Source organism: Grus americana, chromosome 1 (assembly GCF_028858705.1).
Source record: "Grus americana isolate bGruAme1 chromosome 1, bGruAme1.mat, whole genome shotgun sequence".
Taxonomy (NCBI): domain Eukaryota; kingdom Metazoa; phylum Chordata; class Aves; order Gruiformes; family Gruidae; genus Grus; species Grus americana.
In genome coordinates, this window is record NC_072852.1 from 63,913,202 (window position 1) to 63,936,824 (window position 23,623).

Here is a 23,623-nt window from a genome sequence, read left to right on the forward strand (position 1 = left end):
GAGATAACTTCTACTCTCCCCTTAAGCAGGGGGAGCTAATATTCTGATCTGTACTACCACAGACCACAGTGGTGTGCCATAGGAAGGAGAATTTCTTACCTTACAACTCAGTTACTTCTTGTAATGAATGCATTTACAAGCTGCAGAGTAAAATGTAGCTAAAATTATAGCTAGTTTCACTTTGTGAGTTTGCGAGTGACAATGTAGGGAAGCCTGTGAGAGCCACAGATTCCAGGATTTCCGGCCTGTACTAATGTCCTAGCAAAATTTGCTGGTCGTCCCCCCCCTCCACCCCCCAATTTCTGTTTTAGTGGAAACTAAATTCTCCTATAGATTTTTTTTTAAATGTTGTTATTATAAATAACTGTCATTCTTGACTTAAGATACTTGTTAGAAGCATATAAGGTGGTGGAGGTTTTTTTGCTGTTCCAAAGGGCAAGGAAAAACATAGCCTCCACCACAAATGCCAGCACGTCATTCCTTCAAGGGATATCTGAGTGAAATTCTTGCTGAATATTCTGTAGCACCTTTTATCTGTGCATCTGCAATAGGTGAAAAGGACCAGAGAGAGAGAAGGTGGTGAGGGTGCACTGGCACAGCCTGTAGAAGTCCTGAGGAAAGCACAAAGAGAAGTACAGGCTGAGACCTTCTGGAAGCTGTAACAAAAAAACCCTATAACTGTCCTTTGTTAGGGTTCCTGCTGTACTCAGGACTTTCTGGTAGATGAGGAGAAGTATACTGACGAAATAGCTGAAGGCTATATAAAGGAAAGCTGGAGGAAAAAACCTGTAGTTGGTCATAAAATTGAGTGCACACTCAGCAAGTTTGCACATGACGCCAAGCTGAGTGGTGCAGTTGACACGCCTGAGGGAGGGGATGCCATCCAGAGGCACCTGGATAAGCTTGAGAAGTGGGCCCCTGTGAACCTCATGAGGTTCAACAAGGCCAAGTGCAAGGTCCTGCACCTGGGTCAGGGCAATCCCCAGTATCAATACAGGGTGGGGGATGAAGGGATTGAGAGCAGCCCTGAGGAGAAGGACTTTCATACTGGTGGATGAAAAGCTGGACAGGAGCCGGCAGTGTGCGCTCGCAGCCCAGAAGGCCAACTGTATCCTGGGCTGCATCAAAAGCAGCGTGACCAGCAGGTCGAGGGAGGTGATTCTGCCCCTCTACTCCGCTCTTGTGAGACACCACCTGGAGTACTGCGTCCAGCTCTGGGGGCCCCAGTACAAGACAGACATTGAGCTGTTGGAGCGAGTCCAGAGGAGGGCCACAAAGCTGATCAGAGGGCTGGAGCACCTCTCCTATGAAGACAGGCTGAGAGGTTGTTCAGCCTGGAGAAGAGAAGGCTCCAGGGAGATACTGCAGCTTTTCAGTACTTAAAGGTGGCCTATAAGAAAGATGGGGACAAACTTCTTAGCAGGGCCTGTTGTGATAGGACAAGGGGTAATGGTTTTAAACTAAAAAAGGGTAGACTTAGACTAGATATAAGGAAGAAATTTTTTACGAGGGTGGTGAAGCACTGGAACAGGTTGCTCAGAACTGGTAGATGCCCCATCCCTGGAAACATGCAAGGTCAGGTTGGACGGGTCTCTGAGCAACCTGCTCTAGTTGAAGATGTCCCTGCTCCCTGCAGGGGAGTTGGACTAGATGGTTTTTAAAGGTCCCTTCCAACCCAAGCTATTCTATGATTGTGTAATCAAGATAAATGGGTGAAGTAAATGTCCATCAGGTTGTCACATACAATGAGGCTTTCCAGGAAAAAGGGGGACTAAGAGGACTGAAAAAAGGATTAAAGGAACTAAACAAGAGTACAAAGATACTAAATTCAATGTGAACACAAAACAGGAGTACAAAGGTACTAAAGTTAAGCCAGTCACTGAGGGGAGTAAGAGCTACAGTTGGAAAAGTATCACCCCAAAGTATGGCTCCCAGTGAAAGAGGTGGTTAAGCAGGACAGAGGATCATATGTGGCCAGTGAAATTCCTTCACACCTCCCGGATACAGCAGACCAAACCAGAGGGTGAACTGTAGCATAACAGGTAGCTGCCTCACAGCTACTCTTTCAATGCTGGTTGTTATTTAACAACGGGAGTTTAATTTGGAGGTGTCTGGTGGAACGTGTGAAATTGCAAGGAAATAGAGAATATGCGATCAAATGTGACAGTTCTTAAATTAGCCCAGGAAGCAGGGAAGTAACATAAATACCAGTTTGGTCTCAACAGACACTGAAACTGGGAACATGAACCCAAACACAAGATAGGAAGATTATTTTCATGAACTGAACTCTGGGAACTGGAGCAGGAAATTGTGTTAGCTGAGACAGTGAATGAGTTAGCAGTTGCGGTGGATTTCATTATGGATAACATCTCAGAAATGTGAGAAAAGTTGTCTCACACTTTAGTCTGGGAAGTTACCTTTGGGTCTTGGTGAAACAAGTTATCTACAGGCAATCTGAAATCTACTACAGGCACCTTACATGCTCTGTTACTAGAGGCACTGATAGGACAATGAAGTAATATGGAATCTTTCAGCGAAGGAGATGACAGGCAGCATCTGAAATATGTTTTGAAATTAAGTATTTCAAGGGTCTTAACTGCCAAAGCTTCCACTGAATCTGAAGCAAGGATGGATTCCTATTCACTTAATGAGTACTTCTGAGGACGAGCTTATTAAAAGAAAAGGAAAACCACATTTTGCAAACAGAAAGAATATGTAACTGCACGCCTCAATGCCAAACATGGGTGCACACCGCTGCTTACAATGAAGGCATATTGGAATGAAGTGGGGGGGTTTAAGCTTTTGGTGGCTATTGTTTAGCTGGCACTGCAGATCTGCAACAGAGGTTGGGAAGGACGAGAGAAACTGAGAGAGGTGATGGCAGCAAGGAAGTACCTGACATGGCACGTATCCACAAATGGTGGGTACCTAGTTATAAAAAAAGGCTAAAGAGCGCTCTTTTGAGCTAAGCTGTTTTCAGGGGACTGGAAACTAGAAAAACCTCAAAAAATTAGCTGTTCGATTCCTAATGGGTTCTGGGAAACAGATATCTCAATCTTTTAGGAAATAAAAAGGAATATCAAAGACATACTTCTCTCTATCAGCAATTTAATATAACAGAAACAATCCCCAGGCTCTGATATTTTTTTTTTATTTGCTCTGGTTAAAAAAAAAAGTGTTATGCAAGTTTTTCTCTATTTGTTTTTTGTTAGATGTTACAAAAACTAGGTGTTTTTTTTGTCCCACTGTGGTCTTCTTTTTGCAATGTCTAACATCTTTGCATAGGATGTTATAGCTTAGATTTTTAGTTTCATTTTAAGATATAGGTTGTAATCACCCATGAAATTTTCTGTGAAACATCTCTCCGCTGTACCAAATGAAAGAAAATTACATTGTACAGACCGAGACTTTTAGAATGAAAGTATAGGTCTTGTGCTAGAAGGCCTGAAGTACTCATCATCGTGATTGCCTTTGATACCTTGCCAAAGACAGGACATCCATGGACTTTTTGACCCCGAAAATGTCTAACCTAAAACCAGTAGATTTTTCAGATTTCACACCCTTCCCTGACTCGGCCTGTCTATACTGAGCCACATCTTCAGCTGAGGTAGTTCGGTTGATTTCAGTTTTGATTATTTACATTGCCAAGGATCTGCCGTGCATGATTTTCCTTTGCTGGCTGTGTGATACGATGTTGTGCTGTGCATTGTGTGATGTACAGCTAAAGCTTATGGGTATTGCTTTATTTCTGTATGTCAGCAAAATGAATCCTTCGCTCCCTCCATCCTTCTCTGGGAGTGACATGTACCTCTTGTGACCGATGGGATCCGAGAACAGCATTGGGAAGTCCCCTGATGTACCGCTAGCCTGTTTTATTGCCAGTGCAGCTAGAAACTAGGCGAGCCCAGCTCTTCTTTGCTGTGGGACCTTTTCCCAGCTGTCGCTGATGCTCCTCGGTGACTGCTGGACTCCTCTGTGCTCCTGGGGGAGCCCTGTGGTGAAAGGGTCCCCCCAGTCTTTGTGCCCGCTGTCCCCTAGAGCAACACTAATGCTGCGTGGATGTCCTGCCACGTAGCTATGCCCTCATTGCTGCGCCTTCTCCTTTTCCGCTTGGACATTCATTGTTTTAGCCCCCAAAACTCCCCCCACAGCCCGTGGGAAGCAAGGGCCTGTCCGGGGCCACCACTCGGCCTGGCCAGCAGGCTGAGGGACGGGGCCACCAACCTCCAGGCCTCGCTCCGCCATGGGAGAGCGCAGTCACGAAACAAGGGTGCCCCATGCAAACCAGCAGCGGGCCCTGGGGCCTCCCCCGTCAGGGAGCAGGTACCGGGAGCCACCGAGAAACTAATCGGGCCCTGAGGGAGGCGGCCGTTGGGTGACGCCCTCCCCGTGCAGCGGGGCGAGGCACGAGGTCACCAGTGAGGAGGAGTGCGGCGGGAGGGAGGGAGGGGCGGCGGGGGCCCGCGGGCCGGCCACGGGCGGGGGCGGGGCCTGCTGACGCCGCACCGCCCCGATCCCTCACACCTCCCTCTGGGGAGCGGGGCGGGGGCCTTGGCTCCTCCCTTCCCCACCGCCCCCGCCTCCGCCCGCGCGGGGCGGAGGGGGCGGGGCGGGCGCGCCCCCGCGCAGACGCGGACGGCGGGGCGCGCGCAGGTGGCGGGCGGCCCCGCTGCGCTCGCCGCCGCCGCGGGCTGGCCTCCGCCGGGGTTAGCGCGTCGCCGGCGGGCGAGTGAGAGAAGGAGGGAGGAAACCAGCGAGCGCCGGGCGGCCGGGCCGGGGCTGCCGCCGCCTCCCACGTGAAGGGCCGTAGCCGCCCGGGTGAGCGCCGCGGTCGGCTGAGGAGCCCCGCTGCCCCGCAGCGCGGGGGCTTCCCCTCCGCCTCCCCGCCCGGGGCCCGAGCCGAACTGCTTGCGGGCCCCGTGGGGCGCCGCTGCCCCGCTCCCGCCCCGCCGCTTCTGGGAGGCGGCTGGCGCCGCTGCCCCCGTGAACACCCCTCACGGGGTGGGCGTGGGGAGGGGGGGCTGCGGAGGCCCCCCGCCCCCGGGCGTCCCAGCCCCGCCGGCGGTGGATGCGCCCGGGAGGAGCAGCCGAGCCCGCCCAGCCCTTTCAGCCCGCGGGGGGGACGCGGGGCGCCGCGATGACTTGACGCCGGGCCGCGGCGTGCCGTGCCATGGAGGGGATGACACGCTTCGTGGTGGCCTCGGCGGCCGCGGCGTGGTGGCGGCCGGCGCTGCCCGCCCTGCTGCCGCTGCTACTCGCCGTGCCGGCGCTGCGGGGCTCGCCCGCCGCAGGTAAGGGAACAAAGGGGGCCCGCGGGGCCGGCCGGGCGGCGGCAGGTGTGCCAGGCCGGGGCCGGGCTGTGAGGGGGGGGGTCGGCTGCCGCTGCTGAGGGTAGGTCTCCACGCGCGCTAGCGTCCGTTAACGGGCGCGTGCGGGGGGAGGCAGCGCCGGTAACAATGCGGCGGGCGGGGGCCGCCTCTGCGCGCGGCGCTGCTGGGGAGCTCCGCCAGAAAACGCGCGCATTGTTTGCAGCCAAACCGCGTCCGCTCTGGCGTGGGGCCGTGGGCAGCTCCGACGCGCGGGAGGGGGGGCTGGGACCCGTTCCGTGAAAGCGAAGGAGAGAACCGATGTGGGGAGGGATGTTGGTGGCAGCGCCGTCCCGGACCTCTTGGGGGACCTGGTGTTTCTGGTGTGGGGGATGTCCTCTGCGAGCCGGTGGTCTCCCGGAGTCGGAGTCCCAGCGTCCGCTCCCCTCTCCCCCGCCTGCGGCTCTCGGAGTGCCCGAGGCGTTTGGGGGTGTCGCCTGTCAGGCGGTGGTAGCACCTGCGGGGTGCAGGGCAGCCTGGTTCTCCTTCGCCTTTCAAGTTGGGAGACATCAGAGCCCCTCGAAACGTGAAACAGTGCTCCAAGCACAGCCGTGCCCTGACTGGTGTGTGGAGAGAACTGTTCGGGCTGCAGAGGGTGGTGTGGTCAGTAGGTATTTCAAAATAGCCAGGAATCGGTGACTCCCTTTTTTGTCTCTTCTTTTACCTAGTGGGTCTAGACATCAAAATTAGTCTGTAGTTAAGCAGACAATTTAATCACAAAGATGTCTCATTTGGTTCTGCTCCTGTAGCACTTTTTGGTTCACCTTCAATACTTTAAAAAAGAAAATTAAAAATTCAACAACTACCATTTCATAGAAAGGAACAATTTTGCTGTGACTGTTGGTTTTCTTAGACAGATAACAGGTATAAAGTAATACATTTTTATCAACATCAATAAGTTGTTGATAAGTTTTCTTAGATAAATAACAGGTGTAAAGTAATACATTATTATGAACATCAATAAGTTGTTGATAGGTGATAAGAAGTGATAAGAACCTGCATTAAACTATTTCATGAAGTAGACCAACTAGTGTTGACTCTTTTATTTAAACACGAGAATCGTGGTTATTATTGCTAGGTGCTTAAGAAGCCTTGGTGTTATAAAACATACTTATCTTTTTAATAATGCTGTATTTCCACTTCAGGAAGTAGTTCGTGTTTTGGTGGTGACTGGTTAGTTTTTCAGGGAAGTTATCCTCTTCTCCAGTTCCCTTTGTATGGAACATCTCTTGTTGGCTTTCCAGCCTATGTGAAAGTTGATAATTTCTAGTAAGATTCAGAGATTCTTTTTCTTAAATAGAGCAGACTTTGCATACAAATAGGAGAAGGCAAAGCAGTAGTTTCATAAGTTGGAGACTTGCTTGGGGTTTTTTTTGCCTCAGGTTAATAGAATGGCTGGGTTTCTTTTCCTAGATATTCATAGTAACTCAGTGAAGGCTTTTGTTTAATCGTTTGTCTGATACTTAGTAGTTGTTAAACATTGCTGTGGATTTCTGTAAACTTTTGTGTGATTGCTGTGTGTTCTTGTGTAACTTAAAAACAGCAGTAGAAATATTATGTAACTTAGCCAGTGCTTGGGCTGCTTGGAGACAGCAGATCTCACCCAAAGCGATGCCTTCCTGCTCAGTCTAGGGCAGGAGCAGTCAAGCTGTTTTGATTTGCGAGTCCTCTACGTTTTCTCTTTCCACTGGGCATGTGAATCATGTACAATGAACTTTAGTATACTAAGAGCAAACTGGCTTTTCAGAGGATGCTTTTTGTAGACATCTTAGAAGTGGTCCATTGATCGCAGAGATTTAAAGACTGCAGGTTGCAGAGATCAAGAATATTTTGTTCCTTTTCAGTTAGGGTGAAATGCTTTATTAAAAAGCATGACAGGAATCTGATTTCTCTGTCTTGGGTGCATAATGTTTAAAAAAAAATTGGACACAGCCTTTATCCTAATCTTTTCTTTAGCCTTGAAATGTTTTGATGATATAATGGGTGGTGTGAAACAGAAGAGATGTGTACTGGTCATATGTAGTAGGCTTTGACAACATTCACTTAATTGCTCAACAGATATACAACTCCCTGATTCTCTCTCTTGGGTGCAGTTCATTTGCTTTTCAGTGCCATTTGGTCTTCACCAGTTTAGGAACAGCAAGAGCAAACTTGCAGCTTTGAGTTAAGCAGAAGAGGCATACAGTAGGAGTGGAATGGCTGTTAGAGCCACTTGCTTGCAGTTGAAATAGCAAAGCGAATGTCAGTATTTAAGAAAATTTAGTAGTAAATCAACTTGGATTTTGGAATGCTTGACCCAGCTCCCACTGAAGTCACATGTTGCTGAATCAGGGCTTCAGCTTCCACAATTAAGCAGATGCTGAACTTGTAGTATGTTGATAGGCTGCTAGTGTGCTGTAGGTATGTATGCATTTGGGCACCTCTGTGTACTAGGGCTTTGGTCAGGCTCTGAGAATGTCTTGCTGCTCAGCCCAGGCTGTGTTTTTGCTTTTGTTCCATTGCACAATCTGTGCAGCTCCCTCACTGACAATCAGGAGGATTTATCTTGTCTTGCTGCGTGGTTTTCATGGGAGAGAGCGCTATGAGCCAGACTTGGAAAAGTGAGTCTCCTCAGAGATGCAAGGACCAAAGACAAGCTGTGGAGGTCAGGCAAGGAATCAGATGTAGCTGCCTTATGGGACAGTTGCAGAATTTTGTTTATTCAACTTAATTGCATGAGTGTGTTGCAGACACTTGAGTTGGCATCATGTCTCTTGTGGCCAGTTCAGCTTGTCAAGCTTGCTTCTAGTTAATTTTCACAGAAGACCCATATGGTTGGAGGATTCCCTTTAAGACTGCTTTCTCTGCTGAGCTTGCTTTATTTATTTCAGCCTCGTGTCTACAAGCTACACTTGTAGTCTTGCCAGAGGAAATGTGCTTTTTGTTTGCATGTTCTTTCAAGAAGTTACAATGCTAAACAAGCTAGTGGCCAGTGCAGCTTTTTGTTCAGTTGTGTCCGTTTTGTGAGTGGCATTTGTTTTCTGTGAAGCAAGGTCTTAGATTTCTTGGGCAGGGCTGGGACTTGAAATATAGCTTGCCTTTAACAAAGTAGGCTTTAACAGCTTTGGCCTACCTTGAGTAATAGATTTCAGGCACTGGACACATTAAAGAGCAGTGATTTTTGCTGCAGCACAAATCTTTTCCAAGAGGTCTTGGGAAGCTGATGATTGTGATAAATGGCAGGTTCTGACAACCCAGTTCTTATTTCTCAATTCGGAATGTGTGTGTGTGGAGTTGCTTGGGAGAGAAGTGAAGCAGAATAGGCTTCTTAATAATAGAGTCTCACTTGAGCAGTGGGAGACATGGCTTTCCTTCATTTGAAACTAAATCTGTTTATGGATGATGTCCTCAACTACCAGTCAGTCTGCAGCCTTGCCCATTGTGGCATGCAGTATGAATAACACTAATTGCGTAAGAGTTATTATAGATGATGTCCTTAACTACTAGTGTGTCTCCAGCCTGGCCCATTGTGGCATACAGTATGAATAACACTAATTGCACTAAGAGTTATTAAATAGAGTGTGTCGTGGGAACCTATGTATAAGTGAAAAGCCATAGGGAAAATAGCACAAGTTGTCTTTTAAATTTTGTCTTAGAACCCCAAAGTTAAGTCAAATGGTAGCATTAAATGAACAATGCAGACTTAATTTATTGTTTTGGCTTATGTATAAGAACCACATTTTCACAAAGTCCTTGTCAGTACAGCCAGTTCTGCACTCTGGAGTTGCATGATATGATGTCTTTTTTTTTTTATCCCTTTAAAAGTCATATATTTCTGTGCTTTACTGGTTGCTAAACATATGTGAGTGCAGTAACAAATGTGATTGACATTCCCTATATGTGCTGTATTTTCAGCTGTTAATGGTATTGGAGACAACTGTTTTGGAAGACTGAGGGAAAATCTTTCATAAGAGCAATGGATTAGTGGTATCTTCTTCCTAACACACGAGATGAGGAAAAGATACAACTGACCCTCAGTAGTCATGTCACCGATTATATCAATGTAATTAATTGCAGGTAAAATGCACAGATGAAATACTGGAAACTGGTAGACTGGGCTGATTGTGCTTGCTCTTATTAAAGCTGTAAGATGTTGTAAGATATTTGTAAGAAATATTACTGCTTTGCAGTCGAGTTGAGAACAAACTTACCTATTTCAACTGAAATTTTATAAATTGTGCATTTTGCTATAGCCTGAAGCTTTTTTTTTCTTTGCAAAATGTCATTTGAAAGAGTTCAGCTACTTCTGATGTTGAGGCAAGAGGAAAACAATGGTTTCTGCTTTGAGTTCTGCCAGCTTCTTTTCTGAACAGCTTTAATACCCTTATGCTTTGGAGCATGCAGTTAAACTTTGGCGGATTGGATCTGCTCTGAAGGGGATGTTTTCTCTGCTGCTGCTTTGAAAGTGATTTTTTTCAAAAGCTTGTAACAACTGAATTTTGGCACACATGGCTATGAATAGAGATGATGCATGTTTTTGTCTGCTAAAACCTGGATATATTCTATTCTCATGGAACCTCACCTACCTATTAGTACTGACCGGGGGTATATGTGCCACCTGGGCAGATGTACTAAGCGTGCTTCCCATAGCGCAAAATAATATGTGAAAGATTGGACTTCGCTGTGAAAGTCTATTTAAACTGCTCCAGAAGTGGGACTGGATTGAGCTTTAGGACTGAGAACTGGCACCTGCCTGCCTTGTGTTTAAGGCTGTGTCTGTGCTGTGTAATGGAATGCTTTACTTTCTTTAGGGCAACACAGGCATCTACCTTCTGGTGCAGTGTTGTGTGGTGGTTACTTGCTTGCATTTGGCCCAAGAGGGAAAACAGAGAGAAGGCTTTTAGAAGGAGCCAGCATGGGACTTAGATTTAGTTAAGCAGCAGGAGTAAGAGAAGGGTCTGCAGATCTTTTTTGGTCACTGTGCTGATCATTGATGAGATATGTGCAGAAACCTGGGAGTTGTAGGAGTAGGAGGGGAAGAGACACGCAAATTGCAAGAGGGTTTGTGAGACAAAAGAAACTGGAACTGGCAGGGCACAAAAACTAGGAGGCAAGACATTAGGTCAGGAGTGGGAAATAGGTCTGTGGATGAGGGAAACTGTAATATAGAAATTAATTCTAGAAGAAATAAGCAGTGCAGCCTGGTAGTAGGATGAGCACACTGGGAAACACAGATGGACTTGGTTTAAAAAAGGAAAATAAAACTCCAAAAAATAGCATTGAAGGGAGGAATCAGAAGTAGGGAAGATATGGGACTGGGACAAGACTGGAAGAAATATGGCCGAAAGCATCAAACTTGGCATTTAGGAACAGAGAGGTGTGTGCCTGCTGCTCTGGGACACTTTCTCCAGAATTTGGCACAGAACCGAGGGCTTCAGTGTTGGCCCTTTCCTCCTCTCAGCCAGGAGCATGATAATCTGCTGCTACTGCTTGAACATTTCGTGAATGTGCATGTTACAGCCTTGTGACAGAAGTGTTTTTCAGAGTTTGTTTTAAAAACTGAAACATTTCTTCCACAGAAATTGTAGCAGCATATGAAGACTGCAAAGGCAAAAATCAACAAGTTAGAAATATTGACGTTACAATAACCTGTGCAGTTTTAAACTACTCCTATGCCTATAAGTTATGGTACAACTATGCTCACATGATCACAAAGTGTATATCCATATAGATAATATTTGTAGCTATCTAGGCACCTGCACATTAATATCTGTAAATACATATACCCACATGCAGACAAGACCCTCATTGCATTCAGTGTACAAAACTGCTCTGAGAACAACTGGGTGTCGGATACCAAATGAAGTTATCTATAGGACTCTTGCTCCTTTTGTAGCAGATGTTGGAAGGTGAGAAATGAATGAGGTGGGGGACAGGGGAGTTTCAATAAAGGTTTCACTGTTAATGTAATTAAATGCTGTCCTAGACAATTGAATTGTGTTGCTGTTGCAGAGTTTCAGTGATGTGAGCAAGTTGCTTAAACCGAGCTTCCCACAGGTGGTGACTAGCTGTGTGTTCCTCATTTACTGGACATGAGACCTCTGGGATCTGTGTTGCAGAAATGCTGAGTGCTAGCAGCTGCCAAAGAAGTCAAGGGGAGCTCTTCTTGAATAGATGTTTTGCCTGTAATTCTAAATACTTATTACTGTTTCAGATCAGGCACTTGGAATTTGACCTTGTTTCTTAGATTCACCATTTGTAAAATGTAATTTGTTTGATTTTCAAAATAGTATAAAATGTTCAGATGCAATAACAGTGAGCACAATAGAAAAGTTCATCAGAGAGCCAAAGACTTTTGTCTTTAGAACAGGAAAGATCCAGTGGATAAAACCAGTCTACCGAACTTGAATCCACAGAAGAGAAGTCTAAGAAATAAACTGTTTGTAAGCAAATAGAAAGTAACAGATGCTGGTGTAACAGTATACACTTACCATATTAAGACTTCTGTAGTGAGAGATGTACTATGCTGTATCAAAGTGTAGTAGGATTTTGTTTCTTTTTTTTTAAATAAAATCTTCATAAACAACTCAACTCTATGGTTGCTGATGTTTGTTGCTCACTTTCAGTTTTAGCAGTTTCAGCCTACACTCCCTACCTGCTTGTTCTTCATGCGCAAACTGTTTTCTAATCCTTTTAGTCCTCTTCCATTCTCCCCTCTGATTTAGAGAGGCTTCTCTTCTGTGAATTAATTCCCTGTATGGAATTTTGAATTGGCTTTAGCTGTCTGGTCTTGTGGCTTGAAATAGATGTAAGAGGCTAAAATTCACCGGCAAGTAAGGGGAGGAGGAGGGAGGAATACTGGAAACACAGTGAGGGAGGGGCCTGAAAATCCAGATGCTTGTTAGTAAGGAAACTACATAACAGTATCATACTGAAGGGGTTGAAAACCTGTACAGCCGTAGGATGGGGAATAGGCAACGTAACAGTGCTGTGTGAAGAGATCTGGTGTTTATCATGGATCACAAGCAGAATGTTGATTCAACCGTATCACGGTGTTGCTGGATCTCATGAACACACGGGTTATGGTCTTTGGCATATCCTGTGTAGTAACTCATTGATTCTCTTCAGTGACAGAAGAGCTCCAGCTGGAATGCTGTGTCCAGTATGGCACCTTGTCCTTCAAGGAAGAAACAGGCTACTGGAGATAGTTCAGATTGCAAAAGTATTCGGGTTGCCTAATTAGAACAAAAAAACAGGTGAACAGGACTTTATTCAAACATGTAAAAGATAAATACAAAGATAACATAAACAACTGTTTATTACACTTGAGTAAGAAAAGAAGTATGAGACTTGAATTGCAGTGAACAAGACAGGTTTTCTAACTGCTGATCTTTCTAACAGCGGGGATAATGAAACCCTGAAATACATGGTTTGGGGCAATAATGTAATCTGTCACCAGAGTTGTAAGAACAGCTTGTGTAATGATCTAACAGAAGTGGATTGCAACAGTGATTCCACAGTGGTGTAGAAGGATGGAGTAGATGACGTCCTGAAATGTTTTGCAATTCTGTTTTTGTGAGATTCTACAAATACTGTAATTTATGTGCAGATGTGCAACATTGAGGCCAATATGTGTTCATTACTGAAAACTTTGGTGTGCTCTTCAAGTGAAGAAACAATCTGTGATTGTATAGTTAAATACTGTGTCATAATGTTTCTGCAGTGAAAATCTGAATTGGGATTTCATAGGTAGCCTTAGTAATTATACTTCCTAACTTCTGAATGATTGATTTTAAGCTTAACAGTTTTGTAAGATTTCAAAGAATATTTTCTAATCCTTGCTATAGTGACTTTATCCTTGGTAATAACAGGTGTGAGGAACACACTAATTTAAGTTAGTCTCTGTGCAAGTTCAGTTTCTTAAGCATTTTATAATACAGTATAGATTATCACTGAGAGGACAGGTACAAGTAAACAGTGTGGATGTGATTCTGCATGTCTATTCATCAACTGAATTATTAGCATTTGTATGTCTAACAGGTGGGGTGGAAGGAGAGGCAGTATTAGTGCTCAAAACACTTTATTGATATTTCTATGAAATATGTAGTCGGACAAGCTGGGAACTTGTTTATCTTGGCACAGAATTTAGGGTTCACCATTGCCCATAGGGAGGGGAGAGATGGTGGAAGGAAGGGGTCCTAAGTGATGCAAGATAACTGGAAGACTGAGCAAATAGCACTAGACTGAATCTTTCAGTTGGCTGTGTTGCATGTACTGCCAGCCAGTGCAGCACGTAGCTGGGGTCTCGGTTGAAAGGAGAACGCAAAGCTTGTGTTCTTCAATAGCTGAGAGACAACGGGCGCCCCACCTGGTGACTGGGAAGTGGCCAAGTTTCCTGACTGGAGCAGCAACCACTGGGAGAGCAGCACAGATGTCCTGGCCAGAGCTGTGCGCTTGCTGGCCTCCACTCAGGTGTGTGCAGTACCACTCAGCTCTGCAGCAAGCATGCCCTGTCAAAGCTTTTCTGGACAGTCAAGGCAATGGAGAGCTGTCTTTGTGCCCTCTATCTGAAGTCAGTTGGTACGGCAGGGTGAGCAAGAAAGGGAGAACGAGATCTTCGATCAGGAGGATATTAAAATAAGGAACGGCAAAGATAACGCTAGGTGCTGGGGCTACTGCAGGAGTGGGTGAAATTGGGAATATAGATCAGGGTATTGATGGTGGAAGGCTTAGTTGAGAAGTGCTTGTGGTAAGACGAGGGCTGCTTGATATTGGTAAGTTGGAGGTTTTCGTGGCTCCCCTGTGTATTTGACTTGAGCGTCCTCACTTTAGAGCTTGCCCTAGAGATGTACAGAAGAAACTGAGGTACTTGCATAGGGCATTTTCAAAAAGGGTAGCTGGGCTTAGTTTTAGTAGAAAACTCTTAGGTGCCTGGTAAGATATATTTGAGAACTGTAAATGCACCTGAAAATAAATAGTCACATAAGACAGGTAGACAATATAGGTAAAAATGTTTTTTTCTTAAGTAGTATTGATACAATTTACAGATTTTGTTTTCAACTTATTTTTTCTTAATTCACACCATTTTGGACTGAATTTTCTATTGAGTGTTTTCTCACTGAATAAGAAATTCAAACTGGTACGATTCTTAGACGAGAAGGGTCTCCTTTTGTTTGCTCCCCAGTCAACAGTGTATGGAACTAGTTTGTGGATACTCTCTAAGTTCTTTCCTCATCTAAAGGCAATTGTTTGTTACTGCAGGGTGGTGCAGGGACTGTTTATTCTCCTTCTAGTTGAGTGTAAACTCAATTAGATGTTGAGCCCGTCTCACCTTTTCCTGTGCCCCGTAATTCTGTTATAGATAAATTATACCTGATGTATGCAGACTGCAGTGAGCACTGTTCAACCACAAAGCCACAACGATTTAGTTCATTATTTGAAGACAAAGCTCCAAGCGTTTATGTAGGAGACCTCTCTGGGCTAGTATCACATTACTTTTTGAATAGAAGGAAGATGGTTGTTTATCAGCTACACTGGATTCTGATTAGGTAACTTCTCCAGTGGATGTCTGTATCTAAAACTGGAGCTAATGCTGAATTGGGGCTAGCTTGTGTGATATATTGAGATAGAAATTGCGTGTCACCGAGTAAAATCCTGATCTGGAGCAGAAGTCTGGTTTGAAGATGTTTTCAATTAGAAGCTGACAGTGACCTTACTTCCTGTCCTTATGCTGAAAGATGAAACAGATTTGGGCTTCCAGCCATTGACATTCAATTTTTAGAAGATGTAATTTGTTCCACTCTGAAAGAACAAAAAAAAAAAAAGTTTTTCCTTTTGTGCATATGCTTTTTATAGTAACTTGGTTAAAAAAATTACGTAAATGTTTATCAACATCATAATCAAGGTTTTGTAATAAAATATTTTATCCAGTATTAGTACAAGCAAGGAAGTTTCAAGGAAATAAATTGTGCTTGTCTGTTTACTTTGTTTTCTTCTATGAGTAGTTACTTTTCTGCTTCTACCACAGCTAGGTTCTTAAAACTGTAAAAATTGTCAGAAGGATTAGGATAGCTGAGGAATGTGAAATGAATGTAAATCCATTTTGCTTCTTTTTAAATTGACTGGATTCCAAGTAGACAGTGTCACTTGAAAGTATAATCTTCTTAAAACCCTGGGAGCATTAGAAACTTAGAAACAAAACCCAACATAGTTTCCATACTGGAGTATTAATTCTTATGATTCTTTAGCATTCACTGCTGCTACTTACTGTGTGTGAAGTTTAAGCATTGAGGTCAGGTGGAGATAGTTCTAGAAATCTTAATGTTAAAGAGGTTCTTTCAGATTTACTAAAACAACACTGAAATTAGAGTTTTTAATGTATTTCTTGAATGAGCTAAAACCATCATTAAACCATGCTATTGATGTGTGAGATTGGTTGTATTTTATATTTAAATAAAATACATCCGTGAAGAACAGAATGCAACTTTATGTTGTATCATGTATTCAGTACAAACATACATGTCATTTAGGTAAGATACTTCAGAAATATTCTGCAATTCTTTCATTCCTAAATAGTATCAACCTTGGGGTCATATTTAAAACTTGTTCTCTGTAAATACATTAGATAGCTTTCTAGATATTTTTGAAAGTAGAAAAATATATAATTTTCACATCTTCCAATCATAGAGTCATAGAATGTTTTAGGGTGGAAGGGACCTCAAAGACCATCTAGTTCCAACCCCCCTGCCATGGGCAGGGACACCCTCCGCTAGACCAGGTTGCCCAAAGCCCCATCCAACCTGGCCTTGAACACTTCCAGGGAGGGGGCATCCACAACTTCTCTGGGCAACCTGTTCCAGTGTCTCACCACCTCATAGTAAAGAATTTCTTCCTAATCTTCCACATGCAGGTGCAAGAGTTAACGTGCTTTATAAAGGTAAGTATTTTGATTTGACCGAATACTTCAAGCTCCTACTTCCATTTCTCATACATCAGAAGTTACATTTCTAATGAATTAGTGGACTCAGGTTTTACGAAGATGTATTTTGAGATTCATTGCTTTTAGTTTTGAGAGACTTGGGGAAAAAAATGAGAATTTTACCAGTAGAATGAAAGTGGTGAATTAGTTAAAATGATAGCTATTGGAATTCTGTGTGTTTAAGATCAATCCTTGTGGATTGATTTATTTGGAGGAGGACAGGTGAAAAGCACAGGTGCATGTTAAATATAGTTTGTCATGAGCAGTCAAAGCAACCACCCAAAACAGCAGGTGTTTATGTGGGACATATGTATAAGCTCAGGCATGTTGTACTGGTTTGTACTCATAATGCATTAAAATGTGTGTTTTGGTTTGGTTGGTTGTTGTTTTGTTTTGTTTCCCCTTGGGAAATGAGGGAAAACTTTAAATGAAATTGTTTGTTTTCATGATTGAAGAATCCATAAAGGGTCAAAGACTATCTGTGCAGGTATGAACTCTCTCAAAGTTTAATAGCGACCTCTGCCTCAAGTTGTGTTTCTGTTGTGCTCACTTTACATCATACAGTAAGCTGATACAAGTTTACTCTGGTAACTTTACAATGCCTTCGTTAAGTGTTTCTTCTATTGTAATGTATGAACATAGTCTGTCAGCATGAAAGGAATAGGGAGCTGCAGGAAGCTTATGAGATGGGGAACCCAAATGATCAAAGGTCTAATTAGACTACTATCTTTATAACCTACAATATTTTTATTGTGCTTTCGTACAGTTCATCTTGCCTACAAACTTTGTAAGGTCATGAGCTTGTTGATACTTCCTGAATTATTGCTACAGTGTAAGAGAAATAGCATTACAGCATCCTTTCTAACTTCTGGCACTGCATTCCTTGCTACTTCAAATGTGTTGAAGGTAAAACTGTTAAGGCAAGAATTTCATCCTGTGTCTGCAGGTCTAAAGAATTTAGAGCTTTTAAGTTGCAGCTCTGTTACCTCAAGCTAGGTGGGAAATACTGAAATAGGAGTTTTGTTTGAAACCAATATATTTTAAAAGAATGTTTCGGTGTTTTGCTGATTTACTTTCATGAAAGAATATCCAAAACAAGTAAATCAAGGCTGATGGGATATGTTGTTAACAATGAATGTCTTGTATGTCTCATAATTAAACTCCTGTTCATAGTCTTTTTGGAGAACAGGTTTGTTTTTCTCAATGTGCAGGATTTTTTTGCATTTGATAATTTGAAAAGAACATGGTAGGTGTAAGATTTTTATTTTTTTATTAAATACTTGTGTTCATGCAGAAATTGTTCAGTGATTATGTAATTGAGTTAGAGTAGCATGACTTGTGATGACGTCTCTTGACAGTCATATCAATAGCCTATTTTCCATCCAAAAAATCTTGCAGACCACCTCATAGCATTCTCTGTTGGTGTTTATGGAAAATGGCACATTTCTAAATAAAAATCATGCTTTGGTAAGTGAGCTGTTCATGAATCAGTTTCTATTTTAAACAAGTAAACCCACCAGATTTCCTCTGTTTTTACACTTTAGGGCAAGTGTTACATATATTGAATCAGAAGACACAACAATAATAGAGTCAAAGTTAATCTTTTGAGCTCAGCCATGTTTAATTTCAATGTTTTATGTTGTTTGTCTGGAATGTTGAATTTTCATAATATATACCTATTCAAATAGAGGCACAAGACCAAGAGATTTCACTTCACAAACATGGTATTATGGTTTCTTTTATCTAATGTAGTAAACTTCAAATCTCTTTCTTCCTCTTTTTTTCCCCTTTTGGAAGAAAATTCTTTTTTGGGATTTTTCTTTTTTTCAAACAAATGTATCAACATTCTCATTCTTTGCTTTCCCTAGTGCTCCTCTTATTTCGCCCCATATTTCTACCCTCTTTGCTATGTTTCTGTCTTGGAGTGAGTCACAGGGAGTTCCATCTTGCTTCCTACTGACAACCACAAAAAAAAATGATGTGACTTCAGCTTTTGTTGGTTTTGCACTTTGTATGACTCTTTCAAGCTCTTAAGGAGGAGAGTAGAATTTGTTAGGCATGGGTGGTAGGTGGTTGTTTTGTTTTTTTTTTTTCTGGGGAAGGGAAGACTTGGAAAAAGGGGAGGAGGAAGAAAGCAGGAGTGCAGTCTCCTGCCAGACATGAATTATTTTCCCTCTTATGAAGCGTGCAGGGGAAAATCCAATTTAAGATGCTTTTGTTACTTCTGTCTTAGCTTGTCACTTCAGCTTTTTGGATGGTTGTTGTATAGGCTGTATTTTTAAAACAGTACTTTATTCGGATATTTTTACTGTTATGGGTTTGTTTTGTTTTCCCCTTTAAATGGGATAGTTCTTGAAACTCTAACTTGGAGCACAGTCATGAAAGCAATTGAATTGGCACCTCTGGAGCACAGAAATGAGTATCTGGGGACGTAAGGGAGCGGCAGGAACCTTTCAAAACACAGCTGCCACTGACAGAATGGCACCACAGCTCTATTCTACTCTGAAATTAATTTGTTAAGGAGCAACTAGATTAGAACTGCCTTGGTCTTAAGCAGTCTCTGCTACTGAGAAACCTTAATTTTAACCGCAACTCCTTTCTCATTTGAACTTGATTACTTATTAGTAATTCTAACTGTTGCTCTTTCTGGAAGTTTTATCTTCTGAAAGGAAAGCGGATCTTTGTATTTTCAAGTAGTTCAACTCTAAGAGTACATCGTAAAATCCTTTTCTTTAAGGAAATATTCACATGAATGATTGAATTAAAATGTCTTCTTGGTTCTCAGTCATATTACACTTTGTATAGGAAGTTTAAGCTCCATAACTTGTCTAGGTGGAGAATTTTCACTTTTATAGCTGACAGGTTTAGAGAACTAGTGTTCTTTCTAATGCATTTTAGTAGGGCCCTACATCCTTCTTTAGCCTTGATGCCTTCTGTTTTAGGACTGGCTTCAATACCTGCCCTAGCACCAAAACTGTTTACTGTTCAGTCCCCACATGAGTACTTCAGTTCCTTCTTCACACTGTTTTTGCATATGCTCTCCCTGCGTAGCCTCGCAGGTCCCAAGCTTTGCCAACGTGCTAGGCTTCCCTCCATCTGCTTGCTTCCCTGCGTGACAGCCGCTGCTCCTCCTTTGTAGTCCCGGAGGACTAGCTGGGCTACTGGCTAAACCAGCGTTGCTATTGCATTTTTGGCTGTCTTCTATTTCTGTACACTATATCAAATAGAAAACCACCTTGTAGTTACACCTGTATTAATGTGTGTGCAAATCAGGCCCTTACTATAAATTTGTTCCAGTCTAACAAGCCATGCTTGTCTGTAGGGCAGCAAATGCATCACTGGACGTTCCGAGGTGAATGCACAAATACACGTTTAGAGGTCTCAGGTCTTAACTCGGCAAGCTAAGCTGTCCAGGACCATGGGAAAAGCAAGAAAACTTTGGGAGTTATAATTTGGGTGGCCCAATATGAAATGGTAGTAGCATCTGACTGAAATCAGGTTATAAAGTATATGTGATATATCATGCTTTTTATCCACTGAAGAGTTGCTGCTTTAGATGTTTTCTGCATCATCCAAGAGAGCAAGATTCCAATTAGTGGGCTTCAGCATTAAGTAGGTAGTGGAAATGTTTTTCTTGCCTGTTTGAACATTACTATGTGAAAGACAGGATTTGAAAATGCTGCTTGTCAGCACTGGAGACAAAATATTTTGTAGTGAGTGCACTCATCAATTCCAGCAGACCTTTGCAAAGTTTTATGAGTGCAAACTTGATGGCAGCTGCTGATGATGGCAGCTTTCCTGTGAGCAGAAGAGTTAAATTAATGGTGTGGGGCCTGTTGTGTTGCCTTCCAGATCAGGAGGGATAGCAGGGATGTTGACAAGCAGCATGATGGCATGTCAGTTCTTGGCCCCTTCTGAGGGAAACTGGGCAAACCAATGTGTTTTACAGTAGAAAATGCAGGAGTCTTTCTGAATGCTGTGGTATTGTGGAGGGTTGGGAGCAGAAAAGAATACTGAAATATTTTGGAGAAAAATACAAGCCAGCATGTTTCTTATTATGAAGTACATGGGTACGTTTTTATTTTTGTCTTGGCGGTCTTTTTAAAGCCAAATTATACTGAAGTCAGTATTTTTTGTTCTTCGTCTGTTGGCTTAACGATGGAACAGTATCTTGGGGAGAGGAAGCCTCATCAGGGAGAAACTAATAAAAGTGAGTCATCTGAGGCCGCGCATACTGTAGGTCACTTTAGAGAGACTGTTTTTCCAATCTTGTATGGAACTAGAAGTGTCACCCTTGTGGTTTCTTTAATTATGATTTAAGTATCACATGGATGTGAAGCATTAAAAATTCTAAAGCATCTCTGGGACTGAAATAAAATCAGTGTTGCAGTTCTCAGTGGTACTTAAAATGGAGGATGACTTTTTTGCCAGAACAGACTTTCAGTGAAAAACAGATTTCTTGATATGTCCCTCCATAATGGTGTAAAAGCTTTAGACTTTCTGCTGTTTTGCATAGTTAGCTTCAATAATAAAATTTTGCACTGCCACTAAGAACTAATGCAGGAAAACTTTCCAGAAGTATGTATTTCAACATGTAATCTTAGTCATATTTCACTTCATTCAAATTTGTAATTTTAATAGGTTCTGTTCTGTAATTATTTGAAGATCAATAATGGCGGTATTTTTCTATCTGTCCTGTCTAGCAGTATAATTGTCTTTGAGATACTCAGAGAAATGTGAAAATCTCTCATGATGCTGATTGTAACAGACTTAGACTCTAATTAGGGCTAGTTTATGTAAACCAGTTTGGGAACTGACAAGTTCTCACTTTCCTAATCCCTTGCAGAGGAAGGAGAGCAAAAAAAACAGCCCAGGAGGCTCAAGAGCACCATACAAATCTCAACTTGCTGATGTTTTAAAGAAAACTACAAGTGTTGGAAATGCCAGGTTTCATGGAATTTTCTTATTAAATAGGGTTTTTTTGGTTTTAAATGGATATTTTAGATGGACTTTACTGGAATCTCCTCTACAGGAAACACCGACATGAATCTTTGCTGTGTAGTGGTACTACACTGAGTATTCAGATTTTCATAGCTTCATTTTTCTTTTATGCCCTGCATGTGCCCATATCTGTGTTGTAGGAATATTGGTATATGACTTGCATCTGAGGAAGACACAAGGATTTGCATGCAGGTTTACTACTCTTCTGTAAGTAAACTGTGGTGCAAGCTTGATGTGGTGAAATGCTTTTCATCAGTCACTGAGTTCTACAGAGCAGGCATGAAGCTAAAGATTATTTTAGATTTCCCAGGTGTTTGACTGAAAAATGGTATCGTTAGCTTGTCCTTCAATATATGGGGTTTTCTTCTTCCTAGACCAAATTTGAGTCAAATATACAGGTGCTGATTTTTTGGGTAGAGAAACATCATTCTTATGTCAACAGCATCACCTTATGGCACCCACAAGACCAGATGTTGGCACATTACTGGCATTTGATAACCAGTGACTACTTTTTAGAGCCTTAATGTCTTGAAGGCATAACTTTTGTTCAGTTAAATGCAAAAGTCTGTTTATTTCACTTTATGTATACTGTGGTTTGAGATGAACACTCTAAGCAATGTAATTTACCTCAGAAAAACTTAAAATGAAATAATCTTCACTATTTTAGCCACCTTAAAGTCTTTGGAAACTGTTTTCTGTGCAAAGGACTAATGTCTTCCAGTGATCTTGATCTTTTTCATGATGATTACATCTGCTGTATGTTGTTTCTTCGAAATGAAATGCTTTATTTCTAAGGGGAAATTTCTAAGGGGAGGGAGGGAAGTGTTGCTAAAATGCTCTGGTTTTGTAAACCTAGAACTGAACTGGATAAGAAGGGAAAGAAAACAGAGGAAATAAGACTTTTTGTTGATTAGCTTAGCATACTAGAAGGTAAGTGGACCATGCTTGAATCTTGGCATTACAGAAGGGTAAAAAATGGTAAGCATATTTAGTCATGGTTTGGGGTATTTTAGGTGCCTAATAACAAAGAAAGGAGTACTTTTTTCCCTTTAAATCCTTATTTAAGTGATTTTATTCCCCAGTAACAGAAATTGATAGAACAAAATGGTGGTGAGGGAAGGAGTCTGTGCAGGTCTCTGGCATATTGACATCCAATTTCATGTCTGCCATGAGAAATAAGTGTGTTAATGAAAGATACCACAAACACTTTCCATTTACTAAAACTGAATTTTTTAATAGTAAAAAGATTACTGAGTATTTATTCTTTTTCTTTTCCTTCTTCAGCTGTGGGGAGAGGAACATTCAGTTTTTAGATTGTAACAACTTTTACACTTCTATTAAAGTTGTTTTAGACCAGCTTTATGAACCAACTATTTAATATTCAGAGTAAAACCTCTCATTTTATGACTATGGAAAGACCTAGTATTGCAACTCCACCAGATACTACATAGATATTTTTCTTCTATATTAATCCTTGAGTAACATCTTATAGGCAGTGTTCTGTGCCGCCATGTGTTATTTAAACAACATTATTGCCGTTCTGTCATGAACTGTTATAAATTGTCACACAACGTACCAAACCAGTGTATGATAAATGTAGGATACTACTTTGCAAACACGAGAGGGATGTTGCTGGATCAGGGTGCCCTAAATGTGTCAGAGATGTTTTGTCTGACAACGTGAGAGACATGAAGTGACTTTCTGGATTGCAGGGATGTTGTTCGGAATTGGGAGGAATGTGCCGCCTGGGAGCCGAGTCATTAAAAGTGTAGTCCACAAAGGTATCTGTTGTGATTAGGTATTAACTTTAGATTAAAAAGCTAATTAACCCCATTTGTTTAAAGATGCCATAGAACTGATACTAGCACAGTGTACTGGGCTCTGTTCACTAATATATTTAATAAAATTTTTGTTGGAAGCTACATTTTGGATTTTATGCAAATAGCACATAGCATCTAAGCTGATTTGTCTAGAGATAAACAGTGAAGGCCATATTGATAGCATGGCAAAAACTTCTGAAAAACAAAGATTTGGGGCAGGGAGGGAGTGTATCAGAAGGAGGAGTTTGGTACGCTGTTGCAGAAGAGCTCACTGCAGTGGCGTGAATGGGGATAGTCTTTAAACATTTGAATGGAAGCTGGGAAGTTGTCTTACCTCTATATGTGGCTGTTGTATGGTAGCTACTAGTTTGAGCTCTTCAGGAAGGGTATTTGCTAATTGCGGATGGTTCAGAGAATATCCCTATGAGGTCCAGGTGAAAATGTCAAAAAGTGCAGCCTAGTTAACATGTTCTAGAAAC

The 23,623-nt window shown here is 42.4% G+C and overlaps 1 protein-coding gene across 5 annotated transcripts in view; it reads left to right on the top strand.

Moving 5' to 3' along the window:
* Positions 1 to 4,565: 4,565 nt before the first annotated feature.
* The window catches only part of KIAA1549 (KIAA1549 ortholog), a 156,208-nt gene continuing 137,150 nt past the window's right edge, over positions 4,566 to 23,623 (top strand). For 2 of the 5 annotated variants that reach the window (XM_054836954.1, XM_054836936.1), the window contains exon 1: positions 4,567 to 5,291. In XM_054836954.1, coding sequence (XP_054692929.1) covers positions 5,171 to 5,291 — 121 coding nt within the window. In that variant the 5' untranslated portion in view covers positions 4,567 to 5,170. Of the gene's footprint in view, positions 5,292 to 23,623 lie in introns of all 5 variants that reach the window. The other 3 variants (XM_054836927.1, XM_054836963.1, XM_054836945.1) reach the window with 3 other exon arrangements.